The sequence below is a fragment of the Ciona robusta genome, chromosome 11 (assembly GCF_009617815.1).
Source record: "Ciona robusta chromosome 11, ASM961781v2".
NCBI lineage: Eukaryota > Metazoa > Chordata > Ascidiacea > Phlebobranchia > Cionidae > Ciona > Ciona robusta.
In genome coordinates, this window is record NC_143245.1 from 6960152 (window position 1) to 6979268 (window position 19117).

A 19117-nucleotide genomic window follows, 5' to 3' on the forward strand; every position below is an offset into this window, starting at 1 on the left:
ACAACGAAACCTGAGCGCGATTTGACTTGCGGTCAAATGAGTTTGGAAATATTCGCAATGCGACATATCCCGCGTTTATAAGCAAGCAGATATAACTTATCGATCTGATAAAAAATACACTAAAATCGAATGTAATCCAATTTCGCAAACGCAAGACCAAGAAATACAATAAAGTCTTGCGTTAAAATGTTCTTATTTATAAATTAGAAACTGTATGTTTAGCTTTACACCGACGTTTGATTCACTCGTCTACGTTTTTGTAACAGATTGTCCAAAAACACATTTTAAAACCCAAAATAAACCAAAATAGGGGCATCAAGTAGTTATCAGTAATTCATTAACAGAAAACCATGGAAATTTAAGGGTCAGAATACTTAATTCAGTGCCATGTTATTCGCTTCAGTTTACTGTAACTTTGAGCGTTGCTACTGCCAACTATGACCAACAATAAGACTGAGTTAGGTCAGGAATTATTATCTTTCACATGTTTAGCGTTTTAAGCCAGACACGAGCTTTGGCAGTTCCGGTAAATGCGCATTGTGTGCTCCGCTGTGTTTGACCAACGTTGTGTGACGTCAATTGGGAGGTCTTATGACGTCAGGGGGTAAACAAATAAATATTACCACTCTCACTGGTCACGTGTATGTTTGGTGTAATTATTTTCAAGAATTCAGTAAAATCCCAGGGTTACAGCTGCTGAAGCGTATATCGCGTACGTCAGTCTCCTGTCAGCGTCAAAAAGTGTTGGCATATCTGTACTGTGGAAAACGAGCATATGGAAAAAATGAAGAAAGCCTACGCCTGTCGCGTCACTAAGTCCTTCTATGACGTAAATGGTTTAAGATGAACGTACGTATGTGTGCCATTGATTAAATTCAAGATTACATTTTCATCAATTGGTTGACAAACGTTTAAGTGGGTTTACTTATTGCGGACAACTTACCGGCTAATTCGTTTTTATTTTATATGGGTGAGGTACTTCGTATAAGTGGTTGTGTTTTTGGGAGCCGAACCTACGTAAGTCATGCAAATCTATACGTAAAGGAAATTCGTGGCTGAAAAATATCCACACAGTAAACATGCCGGAACTGGTTTGTTTAATTTTCGAAAACGCTAAAAACAAAACCAAAGATGTTGAATTGGTTGAATGGCAACAAACGAAATACAAAATCATTCTATTGTCGTTGTGGTCGTTGGTACATAGGCACTTTTTTTGGATATCCAAATTGGTATAAAAATACCAAACGCGCATGTAAACGTCCCACTTGTTTATCCCTACACGTCTTGATCGCTAAGGTAGCTTCCATAGAACTCGTGGCCAGGTGACTACAGTGTTATATATGTAGCGTTGTAAGAACTGTGTTTCACCACTTGCCCCGTTTACTCCAATCCTTTGGCGTCCAATGTAAACATCTCAGTTCGATTCGCATTTTCCGCTTTGACATTGATCGTTTGTGGCCCTCTATGACGTCCTCAGTGAGCACTATGATGTATTGTCCTTTGTAGTAGTTTATAAGGTTAAGGTGTTGTAGAGTGGAGATCACATCTTCTTTTTTCACACACGTTTTTTCGCATATTTCGCTGCAGAAAATAAACCTCATTTAAAAATAACATTATTTCAATTTTAATAAATTGGTAAAACCGGAATAGAATCCATACATGCATTTCGAAAGCTTAAGTAATGCATGGCATGAAATAATGGAACAAATTATGTTTGCACATTGTAGTGACATAACTGTTTCGGCTAAATGTCGTGAGAGTTTAAACCGGTCAGTTTTAAATTATTTTTCATAACTTTCTATTTCTGCCTTGTTGTTAAAAGTGTCCATACATTATCCATAAAGCGCATTGTCATTTTGTTCTATGACGTCACAGGGGTTTATTTCCGGTCGAGGAAACAGCTTCGTAATTAGTTATAACGTCGATTGCTGCATACACGCATATGTTGCGTGTGTGAAATAAGGTAAACCGGATTCGAACTCGAATATTAATAAGAAGCGGTAAGGTTAGATGTTAGATGAGTATAATGCGTGCATCATATCCTCTCCGCTGAGCTCGTAAATCGAGAGTAACATATCACGCACAATATGGAGGCCAACTCGCACGTGACGATAAGAACGCATGGAATGGTGACATTATATAATATTCGAATATTGACATATTTAACTCGGGCATTAAGTGACAAAAAGGTTATAGGGTGCTTTCGAAATTGCCTTTTTAGGTATTCAGCATACGCACATGGTTTATGTTTATGGTGCAAGGGGTTTATAGGAAGACTTTATTTTACAGGACACATGCCGAAACTTTACAATTATAACATCGTTAATTATAACTTGCAAAGTTTTAGTTAATAAAAAATACTGATCCAGATAACATAGTGCAATGTTGTACATATAGTAGGGTGGGGGAATACGGGACACCTGTAGCACATATAATATCAAAATATCCTGATTGTGTTTAAATAATTAACAACGGTTTAAGGGAGTCGTAAGAATACGGTTTTACATTATTTGAATGTTTTTTTTTATTTACCACCAATGGAACAAGAAATAGAATATAAGAGTGTCCCATTTTTCTCCACTCTACTATACATGTAAGTTTGGAAATGGAGGTCATTTTACAGAATAACGTCGACACATAACGTAGCAATCAGCACCCCTGGTTATGTGACGTTGCTGGCGGTTGCTGTAAAACTACGACATTTTATAAAATCACAAACTGCAAGCACAAATAAACATGTGGCAAATTGGGTAACGGTTGATCTTAAAATTTGAATCTTGGTTTACATTGGGATTTAATACAGCGTAATAAATGCAAATGTTTCTACTTTAGAACTCAATGTTTATTTATATCGGATAGAATACATAGCTTACCATTGCTGTTTACGTTGTGTCGTATGATAAAGAGTAATTAAACGTTTGTATAATATATAGCGTGACACACGACAACCCGTTGCGTGCATTTGTTCACGTTAAATAACAATAAATCGGTCACACAAAGTAGCACATAGTTTAAATCGTGATGCATACCATGGATACTATACTACGGGTCGGATCGGTTCACCAAAATCACGTAGCTGCTATCATCCACGCTACAGTACAAATCAGATATCGGAGAATTTAACACTACATAAGTATGAGCTTAACACATAACTGGTGGTTTCAAACTTTTAAAGGACGATACGTTATACTATTGCTGGATAAATCAGTTTACAACAAGCGAATAAAACCTCACGGCGCTTACGGAAATTTTTATTCCACAAAAAAAACTTTAGTATTGATAGAACTAATGCGATCACCTATATCGATACGCACAAGTTACTTTATCATACGATAAAACATACTCATCCACGGTAACCTTACGCCCGGTTAGGCCCGATTTATAAATAAACATAAAATTCCGAGGCACGAAACATTTGCATGTATTACGCTGTATCAATCCCAAATGTAAACCGATATTTAAATATCATCAACCGTTACATAATTTGCCGCATGTTTATTTACGCCTGCAGTATTTGTGATTTTATTCAAAGATATATTACCGCACCTATATACAAAATTATAGTTTTACATATAGCTTGATTGTTTATTTTTTTCTAGCCACGAAATCCGGGCGTTGTCGTTTCGGTTTGATGTATGTACCCATAGGCGTAAAAACTATAATTCAAAAACACCAAACGGCAAAATTAAACATTGACAAGATTGGCGTTTTATGTAAAAAAAAAACAAGACACCTAACGACAATTGCTACAACCCAATGGTCCCTTTTGAGCCTAAGTCGGCAGTCATACATTACAAAAACAGAACACCACCCCGGTATAGAAACTACCCGCCACGTATGCGAGGATACATAAGTTACAGTAATATTCATTCTTACTTGATTGTAATTTGAGGTTTCTCCTGCCCTGGTTCAGGTTTCAACCCAATAATGATACCGAGTATCGTATTCGTCCAATAAGACCGGTAGGACAAGAGGCCGAGATCCGAAAGTGGTTTTTCCGGTGTTCCTGCCTTGCCTTCTATTCGTGATAAAGCGTAACCTGCAAGAAGTTTAATTGACCAAATATTGGAGTTATTGGAAAGTGATGTGTCTATATAAGTAACAATTAACTCTGGACTTACTGAATTCAATCAATAATTTTCCAAACCCCTTTCTTTGATGAGGCGGCAACGTTAAAATACAAGCTACGTTGTAATCTTCAGTTGATTCTTTCTCCTAAATGGTTGATCGTTACTCTTTATCGCACTCTAACGGCGTTAAAAAATGCCGAAATTTTGATAGCAGAAATGTATTTTAGATACCATTTAGGATTTTCACATTCACAAAATTGTTAACTTTATTTTAGAAACACCGTGTTTTACACGTGATAGTGAAATGCATAAAAAAAACTTTTTTAATTCCTAGATGTAACGGAATTGGTCAAATCACTGTTAGAATAAAACAAACCAGTATAAAGTTTTACCTTAGAGAAATAACCAACAAGATGAAAACCTTTTGAATCGTATTCTGTCATCACATAGAATAAAAAAGGGTCCGTATCGTAATAAAGGGTTTTGTGATCCAGGAAACATTTGGCGAGTAGACACAGGTTTTGGGCGTACGACTGTAAAATAAAATGAAAGTAATATTTAACACAATATAGTCCAAAAATTAAAAAGTAAAAAATTATATTTAAATTAAAATTTATCATAAAATTATAATCAAATTTCCGCACATGTTTTGTAAAATATGACATTTACAAATGAAATGCGCAGCAAACAAAGGGTAAGTGTGTTATAACCTCACAATACAAAAATATTAGATTATCTTAATAAATAACTCACTTTGTTTTTGCGGCCGTCAATCTCAAAAAATGAAATATTCGATTTCCTGTATATTTCATTACCAGGGGGGTACCTTAGCTGGCACTTTGCCTGTAGAGAAAGATTGGTAAGTTGGGTAAGAGAACATTTAAAAGTTTGAACTTGTTTGACAAATCGTTTATTTGATATTTGAATGAATGTAATTAACATTATTTTTCTTTATAATTACAATAGACATAACTCATGAAATGAAATTTATGACAAATAAAAGCGATGTTATTGTTATGTAATCATTAAATAGACCTATTTATAAATATAAACAGAGAAAAACCAATGACTTACCAGGTGCCTTTGAAGACAGGTGATACTTTTAACATACTTTAAACACCATTCACATAGATATACGATGCTGTATTTTGTCAACTCAATGGGATATGGTGAGAAATACCAAGGTTTTAACCTGTACTTCCCCACCTCTGTGAGGGAAAACAATGAAAGTTTTTAAATTAATAAAAACTTGACCTAATAACATGAGCTGATGAGCGCAACTTTATTCTTATGATAGACATAAAAACAAAAAAAAGAAAGTGTTGTCAAATTGGTAAACAAAGTTAAAGCAAAATAAATATCAGTTTTCCAAACAGCATCAATTCAGTTTCCAAAATCCTTTTTTTTCAATTTAGTTTTTTTATTTAATATTTTATAGGTTTCAATTAACTCCTGTATAACTATCATTTAAAAATTGCAAACAATTTTTACCAATACAGTTGATGTTTTTTATCCTGCTGACTTTATCCTCGTTAACGTGGACAGTCATGCTCCCTGTTTGCCTGGGAGCTGCCTCTGATTCCTGTGAGTCAACCTACATGAAGAGGATGTTTATGTAATAAACATCTAAAAGTTAGCAATGCATTTTTCCCAACTAAACTTAACAATAACAAATTTTGCTGTGTTAAAAAAAATGGTTCATTATGTAACTTGACTGAATATATTTCTAAAAATGAACTTTTAATTTGAATAATGAATAGTCAGTGCTGTTACAACTAGGCTTATGTTTTTTCTATTCACTTTACAGCCATAGTTACCCCACCTCATCTGATGTCCCGTCCACTATTTTTCGCTTTCTTGGAAATTTGTTTGGAGCTTTCTTCACAGCTGGTTGGCAGTCAGAATGAGTGATGCCGTTCTAAATAAAATGTCACAAAAATTTATATAACGTTACACCAATGTTTAGAAGTGACGTAAGGAAAATGTTAAATAGAATTTAAACCAAATGTAACCCACCACAATAACTTCTCTGTCAGGACTACATGGCCGGGAATCTGCGGATCTTTTGTGTGAAGATTTTTCCTTTTTAGGAAGCTGAATCTTTGACAAATCCACTCTGTCTTTTGCCACCCATTCATCCAATCTTTTGTTAACTGTTATCACAGAATTTTTATTAAAAAAAAGAAGAAATTTCCCCATATATTATTGCAAGTTATTGTTGGTCATAGTTACACTTGGGCTCAAAACCAGAAAGATAGCAATTTGCAATGTTTTTTTGATACTGACTTAGCCTAATAAATGTAACTTACAATCCACATAATGAACATAGTACATGCAGTTTCCATTGTTTTCCCTTGTGCTTAAAACCTCGGCCAAATCTAAAAAGATAAAATTCTTTATTCTATTGAATTCAAGATATTACGCTGTCACGATTGTAAGCATAGATGGCTTTTGGAAAGATATTTAACCATAATTGCTCCAACCTGGTGGTTATTTATGTTGAAACTTTTAAAATACTGTAAGAAAATAGAAAACAACATTTATGTGATAAGTAACATAAGCAAAACACAGATGTTGTGCATTTAATACGTAACAAACATTAAATGTACAAAGAAAATTAACTTACGCCACTCATATTGGCCTTCAAGGTCTCTTTTTACAGGTAGGCGACAACCCTCTATAATTTTTAAGTGCATCTAAAAATAAAGATTATGTTGTACAGAAATCCAAAAGCACAGAACACTTGCTCTTTCGCCTATACACAACTATATAAATGCATAAAACTTATTTCGGTCACAATTACGAAGAACTAAGAAGTTTACAAGAGCTTAAGACGAGTATTAGCAAAAAGACAGTAACTATATATGGTTCTAGTCTGAATATATTGAATATTTTTTTTTAACTTACACTGGTTTACATCAATTTTTAAAACACATTTTACCAAACAATCAGTACAGAAACTTTATTAGACATAAGACATCCAATATATTTTCTCACCTTTTCTGTTTCGGCCATTACCCATCCATCGTGTAAAGAGAACAAAACTAATTTGACAACTTTTAAAGGTTTGGTTCTGTCTAGTATATTGTTGTACTACCTATATGGAGCCTGTACATAGGTAAACTGCATTATCACAAACTGTAATAATTATGATAATACTCTGGGCTACCTTCACATTATTGTTTAGTATAACTACTATATGTGCAAGACCTTTTTAAATAGTTGTAAAACACAGTACATGTTAAAGAACAGAAAATACTTCTAGTTCTATCATATGATATGATAAAAACCATACATGGACAATTTAAGGACAAATAATAGTTTTTAGAGGTAGTGTGTGAGACAACATAGTGAAGTGTTTAGCATGGCATGTTTTATATAAATTTAAGGGAATAAGAAATGAAACAAACTTGTTCGAAAGCGTGTTTTTGTTCAAAAGTGTGTAAATGAATACTTTTAAAACTAAAAGGTTAATTTTTAAATTGAATTTAAATTGATATACTCAATAACTAAATGTGGATAAATTGTTTCCAATAATTAACTTTTACCCAAAATTAAACTTTAACCACTAGAGGGACAATAATAATTTTAAATTTGCTTATTTATGGTAACTAAGTACAATTACTCAAACAAATTTTGAATAAAACAAAAGCCATTACCCAGCTTCAAATAAAGAAAAGGACGCAAATCTTTAAATTTTAATATTACACCTTAGAACACCTTTACTTGAACACTGGGGAGTCAAAATATTTTGATCCTGATTGAATTACTACTTTCGAATTTCTCGAAATAAATATCGTTGAGGTAATAGAACAGTTAAATTTAAGCTACAGAATTTGTTGCAAAAACACCAAGCGTTTTGCAAAAGTTGAACAACCGTCGCAACTTTACTGGCAAAATAAAATAAATTGAATATTTTTATCTTTGCTTTGTCAGTTGCTCCCACCCAGCGGAATAAAGCTAAAGGAAAAAAGCGATCGGCGCTTTCTGCAGTTGGTTAAAAAGAACAGAAAGGCGCCTCGTTTTATCTACTGGAATCCCAAATTTTAGGCTGTGTTATCGACCGAATTTTTTCACTTTGCAAGCTTTAACAACCAATATCCAAGATGAGCGATACAGAAGCTGGAGAATATAAATCGGTAATGATATTTGTTGTAAATATATATTTGGATTTCTTTTACAACTGTAATTCAGTTTGCTTGCCGCCATTACCGGAAATTCATTAAATAAAGTCATTTTTGTTACATTAATATATAATATATATGTTGTAGGCTACATATATATATATTTCAGTTATTATGAATTTAACAAATCTCAGCACCTTTATAATTTGCACAAGTAACGTCTAACTTAACACAGAAGACCAAGAGTCCAGTGAAGCAATCTCGGTCCCGCTCACGATCAAGATCTGCGGATTCTGATTCTTCAAGAGGTTCCAAGAAATCAAGAAGTTTAAGACGTTCGTATTCTCGTTCCAGATCACGTTCATACAGGTATAGAAACTAAAGTTGTTTTTATTTATTTATTGTTTTTAATATAATTTTTCTCAATCAGTTAGTCTGAATAGTATAGAAGCTACACAAACAAAAAAATTGTGCATATGCTTTGTATAATTTGCTATAGATGCACAGCAAAATGTGTTTTGTCAGGACCGGCAGATTGTACAAACTGGCTTATTAAACTGGCTTATTATTCGGCAGATTGTACAAACTGGCTTATAAGTACAACAGATTTTTTCTTTTAAACAACTTTCTAAATCGAAAAAGGTTACATTCAAGTCATTTTTTGTTAATAGGTCACGTTCCCGATCTGGTTCAAGACGCAGATATCGAAGAAACAGTGGAAGTCCAAGAAGGAGGTATTACAGTAGATCAAGGTAGAGTACCTGCCCTGTATCGACTTGATTACTTGATAGGCTTATGTTCTATTCTATGTAGAAATATCTATATGTTATGTTGCTACTTTTTGTTTCATAAAAGTTTTTGCTTGTAAAAATTGACACATATCAGTATAAATTGTTGCTACTTTTAAATTTCCGCTTGTAAAAATTGCCACATAAGCAAAGCCTGTATGTTGGCCTTATTATAGTCAAGGTGCCTTTGCAAGCCCTGTAATTCAAATGAGTGCATCTTTGCATCTCCAAATATTTTCTCGCCTATAATTAACACCAACTAGCAATATGCTTTTCTCTTTTTTCATTCTTGATTTGTTAGTAGGTCCAGGAGTTATTCAAGAGGCCGCCACAGCAGTAAATCCCCCATGTCTGGAAGGAAGCGTCATATTGGAGACAGAGTAAGTGAGCTTTTTGTTCATGATATGTCTTAAGTGTAAATATGTTGTCATTCAATAATAAAATTAGATTTGATGTGAAAAAAATAAGTGTTGTTGTTGTTTCAGTTGAACCCACCAAGTGGTAAATGCTTGGGAGTATTTGGTTTGAGTCTTTACACCAACGACAGTGATCTCAGAAGTGTATTTTCAAGATATGGAAGAATAACTGATATCAATGTTGTAATTGATCAAAAGGTAATGCTTGGACTACTTTGTCTTTTTCTGATCTTTTAAGTATGAGGCTCAGTGCATGAAAAACCACTGGATTGTAAGACACAAAGTTAAATTATATGTGGGCTTTCATGGTTAATACTCTCGGCAACCCCTAAAGTTTGTTCTGACACCCAGTTTGAGAAGCCCACTAATCTTATGCTAATTCTAAAGTATGATTCAAGAATGTTAGATTTTAGAATTGACCATATGTTCATACTATTTCTTGTAGACCGGTCGTTCACGAGGGTTCGGATTTGTTTACTTTGATAATGATGATGATGCAGCTGAAGCAAAGGAGCGGGCTAACGGGATGGAACTTGATGGAAGAAATATTCGTGTTGATTACTCGATCACCAAGCGAGCTCACACACCAACACCTGGTGTATATGTTGGGAGACCGTGAGTATTTAATTCAAACCAAAGTTTACTTACAGTTTTTTACTTAAACAACATTAAACAGTGTATTTTAGAATCCAAATTTTTACCAATTATGTTAAAAATTTATTGTAAAGTTTTTTCTTGTAAGAGCTTGGTTTTTACTAGAATCCTATTTTTGCCAATTTGAAGTTTTCAATAATTTTTTTTTAGATATGCCAAGCCAAGAGATGGTGATAGATACGAATCAAGAGATCGATATGATCGTGGTGGTGACCGACATGATAGATATTATGAACGTGACCGTTATGATAGAGGAAGATATGAAAGCAGAGACAGGTAAGGTTATATTTAAAGTTGTTTAACACTGGTGCATGAATGTTTGTCAGTTTTAATGCAAGCATGACAGTATTGTCACCATTTTTAAATGAAAGTAAAGACGTTTCTGCCATTATGACACTGTAATATGTAGTGTAATGTTATTATTGGTATTGTTGTCAACCACCATTATTGAAAAAGGTTTGATATGCTTTTTATAAGTACTATTATGTACTTGCTTGTGTATTACTTTGGACATTATATGCAGATACAGAGATGATTACCGGGATAGAAGAGACAGTTACAGACGAAGCCCTTCACCTGGATACAGACGCAGATCTCCTTCTCCTTACTATAGAGATAGATCCCCACGTGACCGTAAGTGAACAAATTTGAGATAAAAGACTGAAGTCCTAACTCAAGTATCAATTACTTACTAATAACACAATGCTGGCTCTTTTTAAAGTTGTTTATTTTTCAGGTTACTACTAAATCGCATTGTATTGGCACAGTGGGGACTTGACCCTGAACACCAGTGACTTGTTACATGTAGGTATTGTTGCCTGCTATGTGTGTAAAAAACACAATGTCTTGTCAATGTTTACAAATTTGTGTGATTTGGTTCTTTATATTCACCACTTTGGAGACACTCCTAGGTTTTGTACAAAGCGTAGAGTAAAACCTATTGTTTTGTGTAGCATACCATTCTTTCTAGTAGTTATTCTGACTTTTTATGTTCGCTGGTCTTCGCTTTTGTTGCCGCTGAATTGGAAATTTTTAAACTTTGGATCAAGCTTTTGCTGCATGTCAGTAAAGTCTGTTGGTCTTTCTATGTAGCTCCTCATACATTGTTACAACAGCTTCTTTCAAATAAACTTCAGTTTTACTCGTTTTGTCCGTGGTTTAGTTTTTCACTTGTTTCTTTTATAAACTTACAGTGAAAGAATCTTTTTGAAGATTGAAAATACGAAAATTGGAAATTTTGAAAACGAAACCCTAGAAAATTTAAGATTGAAGAATGAATTCTGCAGCGTTATTTAAGAAAACCAGAGAAAAATGAAAATTATAGAAAACTTAAAAACGCTGTGAGATATTAGGCTATAAATAACTCTAAAAAATTTTAGGACAATCCAATTCTTTCCACAGGTTATAATCCAATAACATTAGCTTCATTTCAGTTAAGTTTTGGTAAGTGACAATATGCAGGAATGGAGACCTACAGTTTTGCATTGACAAATCATCTCTGTGGTTTTTGCCACCACAACATTCATTACATCTGTAACACGGAGAGGGATGAATCAACATCGTTATTTGTTCAGTGATAAAATACTAAACCATGTATTCGCAGAGGAAATAAACCAGTTTATTCACTTTGTGGTTATGTATTATTGCCATGTTCTTACTCTCTTGGGAAATCTTAACTTTTCCAACATGGACCTGCTGAATGACACAATGACCGTATTCTTATCATTGGTGGATCAACATTGTTAGTTATAATCTGGGTCCAACAAGATTTTATAAACTTGATATAAATGCATGTCATAAAACAGCAACATTTGCTACAACTGCAGGGCCAGTTTGAGACGCATTGCATGTGCGAGTTACTGCAGTCTACACATTTAACTTTGTTGTATATTTTCCCTGTGGAATCTGTTAGTCAAAAATGAGATAGAGGAATGGTTGTTAGTTCTATCTTTCTAAAAGATGCATAGCGACATTGTTGTCAGCATCGAGCTTTTAACCCATTGAGATCCAACTTAAATTTAAAATATGTTTTACAGCATTAGTGGAACCTAAACTTACAACCTTAACGGTACCTGAACCTACCCAGATTAGTAACCAAATTGATCCTAACAACCAATGCAAAGTTCACATGTTATGTATTTCTATCAAAAATAAACTACAAATATAGTTTTGTATTACATAAAAATGCACTTTTGTCACAGCAAGTTTTCAAAATATGAAATAAAACAGCGCCAACTTCTAAACAACAGTGTTACACATGAACCAATGAAAACAAACTCATTTGTAAGCATTGGGTTTAAATGGAGGAACCTCAACAACATTATTTTCTTCTTCAAGCCAGTAATTCATCTGGTGGTTTATTTCTTGCAAGAATGTTGATTCCATCGTGTTTACGAAGCTCTTCTAGAAACCTAGAAAAATCATGGAATTTGTTGTATATGAGATTTGGCTTGTTTATAGGACCATTTAAGTCACTCAAGGTTTTTAATATCTTTGTTGTGTTCTAAAAGGGGAATCATAGCTGTGATGAAGATTAATACCTTAATGCTTATAAAAAACAGTTTGACACATGGTTTAGAGAAACGCCTTTCAACAAATGTTGTTTCATTTACCTTCCATTTGCTTGAGCCATCTTCCCCACGGCAATGGCACAGTTGGCTCTGCAGTGTTTGCTGTTTGAATCCCTGCACAGCACGAGAAGATGGCGCACCACTTCTCCCTCCTTGTTAATTGCAAGGATTGGATCTAAACCATGAGGCAGTTGGGCGATTACGCCAAGCAACATGGCGACGTGACTTTGGTTGACGTAACTTATTGTTCCTTTACTTTCATTCATCAGCAATTGACGCATCGTAACATAATCTAAAAAAAATCACACTGTATTTATGGAATGCACAAAGTGTTTGCTTCTTTCCATATCTAAACTTACCTTTATCTATGCTTGCAAAATATTCCACTGCAGCATGAATACTTTGTCCAATGAAACACATTATCTTTAAACTGTATGTTACAATTGCAACATCATTGTGCTGTAACAAAAATTTAAAATAATGCAATTGTCAATAAATAAGCCAATACATTGATCAAATGCAACTGATACCTTCATTAGTTTGTATAATTGCTTCACAAAAGCAGTACCAGCCTTCTTATAAACAGCTTGTGTGCATTCCACCAATCCTTCCATACAAAGACTCATCACAGTGAGGCATTTCTGAACAAACGACGATTTTAAAAACTGAACATGTGGAAAATTTCACATCAAAACATCGGTAAACTGTGGCTATAAAAGGATATGACTTAGACCATTACCTTACAGCGTACACCCATGTATACAAATAGTTTAGGTGTAAATATAAACAAAATGCCAAGTACCAGCAGTAATCCAGTTTCTTTGGATTTCATGACCACTGGGTAAAGTAACTGTGCAAGAGAAGAACAAAATGATGAAGATTTGTTGCATTTGATGATCTTGGTTGTTACTTGAAGTACATCTTCCATTGCACATGGGTTGGTCAGTCCCTTTTTGAATGAGGTGACACAACGGTCCTATTGTGATTTGTAAGTGAGTTTATTCAGAGCTTTATATTTAATGTGGCAGTTCGTAAATTCATGTGAAAACTTACCAAAGCAATTTTAATGTTTTCCGAAACACTTTCATTATTTGCAACTATGCTGCAGATGGAAGAGCTTTCCACAAAATGAGAAAAACACCTCATTCTTAATGTAAGAGCTTCATAATCACTGCTGCCTACATCATTCTATGAGCAAGAAAAATATTTACTTATGTTTTTATACCAATATTTGCATTTACTAATAAGGATTGACTGTTGGCCAATGGAAACAGTAATTATTACCTATATCATAACAATCCAAGACTGTTATGAATCATATATTAATAGTTTTAAGTTATAACAACTTGTGCTTACCAAGTATTTAATCAAGCAAGGTAGAATCTCTTCCTCAAAACTCTTTTCAGCAGATGCCAAAAACCTTTACAATATGTCAATAGATAAAAGTTTTAAAATGTAGTAGCTATAGTTGTGGGTTCTTAATATATCTAAGCTGTTCATTAGGACAAAAAAAATGAAAAATGCAGCCAATTTAAACAAAATTAGAGACTTACTTCTTTTCCAAAGTGAAATTGCATAATGTTGTGGCAGCAGCTGTGTTGGCATCTGCCCTCTGCGTGTTAGGGCTCAACAGTAGCTTCCCAAACCTATGTTTTAAACAAGATTAAGTGAATACTGTCATGTTTTTCGCTTTTAAAACTAGAAGAGAGGGTCAAATTATACTAAGAAAAGGTTTGGACTTGTCTGCTGAACGTACTGCTGTATTTTCACTGACAAAGTTTTAAGCTAACACAACTAATTTAATATAACAGAACATTTACATACTTGGCACAGTCAACAGCATTGGTCACTATTAATCTCGTGCTGGCTTCAAATGAAGTTTCTTGAAATAAACTGATGACATCACGTTTTACTTGGTCATCAGGCCAGGTGAGGAAAGACAACAAAACCTAGAGATAATTTAAACAATTACAAATCTAACCCAAAATCGTGAACTGAACATTCTGAATCTGAAAAAGTAACCAATTAACATAAAGTACTTGTGCTGTATACTGCAACATAGAAGCTAGAAGCTACAAAGGAGTCTTGTAACTTATCATGTCTACTATGGATAAGCAACATATCACTCACATCTGGCATTGAAGACAGTGAGACTAACATCCTTAAGTTTTCCGGTTCATTTATGCAGGCAGCATGTAGCAAACACACAGCAGATGAAACCAATTCATTCCCATGGCAAGGGTTTGCTGAGACTGAGTTTAACCGAGACTTCAGGCAGTTAGCAATACAACCATCATCAGTAAAGAGATTGAATCCATGATGCATACGAAACAGTGTGCGGGAAGTTTCTGAAGAATAATCATATTAACTTTAAGTATTGTATTCACACAATATAAATAAGTTACTCTGATAATCAATTTAAGTAAATGGGAATTTTTTGAACAATATTCGTCTTAACTTGATGTTTTTTAGTAACAATGCATTTATAAATTGTGTATTTTAATCATTTTTAAAAGTTGTAATAATTAACTTTTGTAAATTACTTGTTTTGCCATTTTATAAACTTTTAAATAAAGGGGTTTTCAACCATTGAACAGCTAGCCAACAAATTCAGACTTAAATTAAACAATTTTACCGTCAACCAGTTTGGCTTGCAGGATCCTTAATCCACCAGCATAATACATGAGGCTCCCGGATAAATCTGATCCCGTCTTCTTTTCCTCCTGCATCCGATCCCGAAGAGTTTGTATCACTTGTGGGATGTTAACGGGATCTTGTTTTTCCTCTTCCCCATGTTTCGCAGCCTCTGCTTCAAGCAGGAAGATCCTTCTGTCCTCCTCAACCTCATCTATATATTCTGGATGAAAATATACATCAGAGGATGTAAAATTGAAGTTTATGGTCAACTCATCACATTCAAAATAAAAACTTTAATTTTCCCACAATGTTTTTCAGCTCTGACTTAATATTCCTTAGCGTTTTCTTATTCAGTCTAGAATACTCTACAATATAAGTTTTATCGACTTCCTTGCCCCACTACTTGAGGATAAAAAAAAGAACATTCATGTATTTTTTTACTTTTGGTGCAGTGGGTCCTACACACACTTTAATGGCATAACTTCCACCAATCAAATCTCTTACTTTGAACCAATTTAGTGTTTTTTTCATCTAGTTTCAGCAGCTCTTTGAATTGTTCAATTGCATCATCAAATTTGTTCAACTTCTGATAAGCTCTTCCTTTGAACACAAACGCTTTCACCCATCTCTCATCAATCTAAAATAATTTGAATAACATCTTTTTTATATAAATTGATTCTTATATGGCACTGCTTTCATTTTGCAGAAGACCGATTGATATACCCATATATATATCTCTTTTTGGAAATATTAAGTGTAATATAAGAATTTATTCACCCTCAAAGAAAAATCACAGTCCGCAATTGCTTCTTCACATTTCCCCAATTTTAAATAAGCAGCTGCCCTGTTAGTGTAGAGTGGTGTCAAGTCCTTTGCTTCTTTTGTAGCTTCTGTGTAAATCCGAATTGCTTCATCAAAGCTATTTTTCTTAAATTCCTCATTGCCGAGTTCTTTAAGTTTGTTTGCTTTCTTGTGTCTTTCTTTTCTTGCATTTGCTCTCTGTTGACAATCTGCTTCCATTGCGCTGAGGAATTCATCTTGTGAAGTATGTTGGTTAGGGAAACTCTTCAGCTGAAAATGGGACCCAATGTTTAATTACTATGAACTAAAAATAGGTGAAAATATAAAACCATGAAACAGAAATAATTAGCTTGTTTTTGCAGCAATGGTTAGTTCGGGGATCAAAACTGTCAAGACGTAATAGCTTTGTGATATCATAAATATTTATGAGGGTATGAATTATGTAAAACACAATTATTCCTGAAGTGCTGAAACTTTCAATTAGAAAACAACATGAAAAATATAGAATAAAATAATACATTGCATAACCAATTCCACATTGTAGTAAACTCCCTAAAAGCAAAATTTATCCATACGTTGTTATCATTCTTATAAGCATTTTTATTAATGACTGTTTTGTCAAAGGTTTTGCTCTTTTTGAGTGCGTTTAATTCTACGTCTGCTTTTTCAAAAGCTTCTGCTTGAACATTCACATCTTCTGATGTCAAACCTTTTACAATGCTATCTGCAAGTCAAGACAAATTTGTAAATTTTTTATGGGTATCCTTTTTGTTTATTGTTTCAACTGTTTTCATTTTTAAGTCAAAGACTTTTTAAAATTTTTTTTCATTTTATAAAATTTAAGTGATTTGTAAGTAAAACAAAACATTACAGCTATGATTTGTGGCTGAGGTTCTTGTTGACCTTGGATTTAGGTCAGAATTGGTCCATTACCCCCTAAAACATTAAAGCTACTGAACTCCACACACTACATTTACCTATGCTTGAAACTTTAGCAAGAAAATTATCGAAATCTTGCTTATCCTCTACAGATTGCATGTCCGACACCTACTATGGACTAAATCACATGAAACTTTTAAACTTTCTGTAATGTACACAAAAAATAAAATATTTTGACCAAATATAAACCAATTTGCAATTTTTACTATGATCGTAGTCACTATAATAAGAAATGTTGCTCCAGTTACAAATGACTTTACTACGAGTACCAAATCATTTTTGGCAGTATGTTATAAAGTACTAGAAGAATAATTATTTTTTAAGACAAACTCATTGCAGTAGTGCAAAGTAAACAGGTGAATTTGTTTCAGTGTTAAGCCACCTTTCACTTTGCCAAAATTTACAACTAGAAAAAGCAGCGGTTGCACTCAAATTGAAAACAACAACTTTATTCAACTTAATGAAATAAACCCTCATTTGTTTGTAGTGACTGGTGACACATTATCTTTTATAATGTACTGTCCAGTGTAGGAGTTTACCCAGTTAAATCATTATGATTAAATTTATGCTGGGGATAAATTATCGCTTCAATTTTTCGACCCCCAAACCAGCGTCCATTTAAGGACTCGACAGCTTTTTTACAAAACACTGAGTCAGTGAATTCAACATATATCTTTACGGTGACTGGAGCATCTTCTGCCTCACTTTGTTTTTCTTGGTAAATAACAACTCTGCTGACAGATCCAAACTTTCCACATTCCTCTGTCACCTCCGATTCCAAGTCGTCATCTATTTCCTCAACATCCACCATGTTATGGAGGACCATCACTTTACTTGCCTCCTCTTTCCGCATCAGTTTTTGCATGATCATATGTCTCGCCTGCACTCCAGACAACTTCATGTCCTCCTGGGCACTGAGAGTGTTCGGCAGCTCCATAGTTTCCTTTGCAGTTTTCTGCTTTGTAGTTGTTGCAATGGTAGTGGGTATAGCGATCCCAGGAGGTGGAATATTGGGGTTGGATCTTGAACTTAAAACTGGGGCAGTAACTACTCCAGGTGCGGGGATGGCAGCAGGTGTAGGTAATGGGGTGGATGGAAACCCAGGCATTCCAACTATACTTGGCAATCCAGGAACCCCTGGGAAAGCACTGTTTGTAAAAGAACTGCCAGGTGGGATGGTCACGCCCACAGGAGCAATAGCTTTACCAACACGAAGGTATTGACCCCCTAGGTCAAACAAGTTCATTGAAGCAACTGCGTCATTAGCTGCTTGCAATGTATCATATTCAATAAAGCCGTAACCTTTGTGCTTTCCAGTAAGCACGTCTGGGACAAGTGCACATGAAAGAATGTTTCCGAAGGCAGAAAACACAGATTTTAAATCTTCTGTGTTTAGATCAGTATGAACAGAAGAAATGTAAATTCTCTTTTGCATCTTTGATTCATCCAAGAGTAAATCAATAACTGGATGACTTTGTGGCATGTTGGCAGGACGACCCACTTTAATGGATCTTCCACCTAACATTACACCTCCCATTTGGTCCAGTGATAACTGGGCGGCTTCAGGGGTCTCATACTCGATGAAAGCAAAACCTTTATGCTTTCCGGTAATTGGATCGAATGACATATTTATAGATTTAAATGGGCCAAATGGTGAAAATGCATTTCGAATAATTTCTTCTTTTAAATCGTAGTAAATGGAGCCCACATAAACCCTGCACATTAACACCAAAGCTTGTTGCTTTTGTAAAAACATGTTTTCATTACCGAGCCCACTTGGTAACCCTGGCAAAGGCTGGCTTGCGGTTGTGACCAGTGAATTTTCGACTGCAAGCTTTGCCTGAGCCTCTTGTTTAAGCAACACATGTTTGACACTTTCCTGTACAGCATACCTTTTTGCTTTAGCAAGCGCTTCTTTTTGCTCCGGCGTAAGTGGTGGTGGGGCCATTTTAGGCATTTGTATAATGTCTCCATTATCAAGGTTAACAGTTTCCGTTAACGCGGTGGACATGGTGTATAATATCTTCGTACAGCAGTATAATCACTCACCTATTGGGTCTGCAAAGTAACGAATTAGGTATTTAAAATAACGGTTTGGCGCTACTACAACGGAAAGTC

At 34.6% G+C, this 19117-nt stretch overlaps 3 protein-coding genes and 1 pseudogene across 15 annotated transcripts; 1 reads left to right on the top strand and 3 right to left on the bottom strand.

Annotated features, from left to right (window-relative positions):
* Nucleotides 1–1080: 1080 nt before the first annotated feature.
* Nucleotides 1081–7228, bottom strand: LOC149728899 (histone acetyltransferase KAT5-like). Of its 2 annotated transcripts, none has more exons than XM_089887827.1 (12): nt 7068–7228; nt 6697–6766; nt 6380–6448; nt 6087–6223; nt 5893–5988; nt 5562–5652; nt 5145–5278; nt 4824–4913; nt 4463–4603; nt 4122–4215; nt 3877–4039; nt 1081–1581 (listed from the first exon to the last, which is right to left on the bottom strand). In XM_089887827.1, exons 1-12 carry the CDS (start codon nt 7083–7085, stop codon nt 1365–1367), a joined length of 1320 nt encoding a protein of 439 aa, XP_089743953.1. In that variant the 5' UTR covers nt 7086–7228; the 3' UTR covers nt 1081–1364. The 2 variants fall into 2 exon arrangements, with proteins under 2 accessions (XP_089743953.1, XP_089743952.1); XM_089887826.1 differs by having other exon boundaries at nt 5562–5664.
* An 801-nt stretch (nt 7229–8029) lies between these two features.
* On the top strand, nt 8030–11682 carry LOC149728900 (transformer-2 protein homolog beta-like). 9 transcript variants are annotated; one of them, XR_016385980.1, is made up of 10 exons: nt 8031–8209; nt 8430–8563; nt 8866–8946; nt 9284–9362; nt 9468–9596; nt 9844–10013; nt 10203–10328; nt 10576–10685; nt 10789–10856; nt 11246–11682. XR_016385980.1 is itself a non-coding variant. In XM_089887863.1 (9 exons), exons 1-9 carry the CDS (start codon nt 8177–8179, stop codon nt 10797–10799), a joined length of 870 nt encoding a protein of 289 aa, XP_089743989.1. In that variant the 5' UTR covers nt 8030–8176; the 3' UTR covers nt 10800–11198. The 9 variants fall into 9 exon arrangements, 8 of the variants coding, with proteins under 8 accessions (XP_089743989.1, XP_089743987.1, XP_089743995.1 ...); XM_089887863.1 differs by lacking the exon at nt 11246–11682 and having other exon boundaries at nt 8030–8209; nt 8433–8563; nt 10789–11198; XM_089887861.1 differs by lacking the exon at nt 11246–11682 and having other exon boundaries at nt 10789–11198.
* A 488-nt stretch (nt 11683–12170) lies between these two features.
* LOC149728901 (tetratricopeptide repeat protein 12-like) lies at nt 12171–17271 on the bottom strand. 3 transcript variants are annotated; one of them, XM_089887775.1, is made up of 15 exons: nt 17038–17271; nt 16636–16784; nt 16037–16330; nt 15764–15896; nt 15258–15479; nt 14753–14970; nt 14447–14571; nt 14176–14268; nt 13979–14042; nt 13676–13810; nt 13425–13598; nt 13153–13263; nt 12982–13081; nt 12665–12914; nt 12171–12463 (listed from the first exon to the last, which is right to left on the bottom strand). In XM_089887775.1, exons 1-15 carry the CDS (start codon nt 17096–17098, stop codon nt 12385–12387), a joined length of 2208 nt encoding a protein of 735 aa, XP_089743901.1. In that variant the 5' UTR covers nt 17099–17271; the 3' UTR covers nt 12171–12384. The 3 variants fall into 3 exon arrangements, with proteins under 3 accessions (XP_089743901.1, XP_089743900.1, XP_089743902.1); XM_089887774.1 differs by having other exon boundaries at nt 16579–16784; XM_089887776.1 differs by lacking the exon at nt 16636–16784.
* Nucleotides 17272–17427: 156 nt separating this feature from the next.
* LOC149728902 (poly(U)-binding-splicing factor PUF60 pseudogene) lies at nt 17428–19095 on the bottom strand (annotated as a pseudogene). Its single transcript, XR_016385977.1, has one exon. The product of XR_016385977.1 is annotated as a poly(U)-binding-splicing factor PUF60 pseudogene (transcript).
* Between the last annotated feature and the right edge of the window lie 22 nt (nt 19096–19117).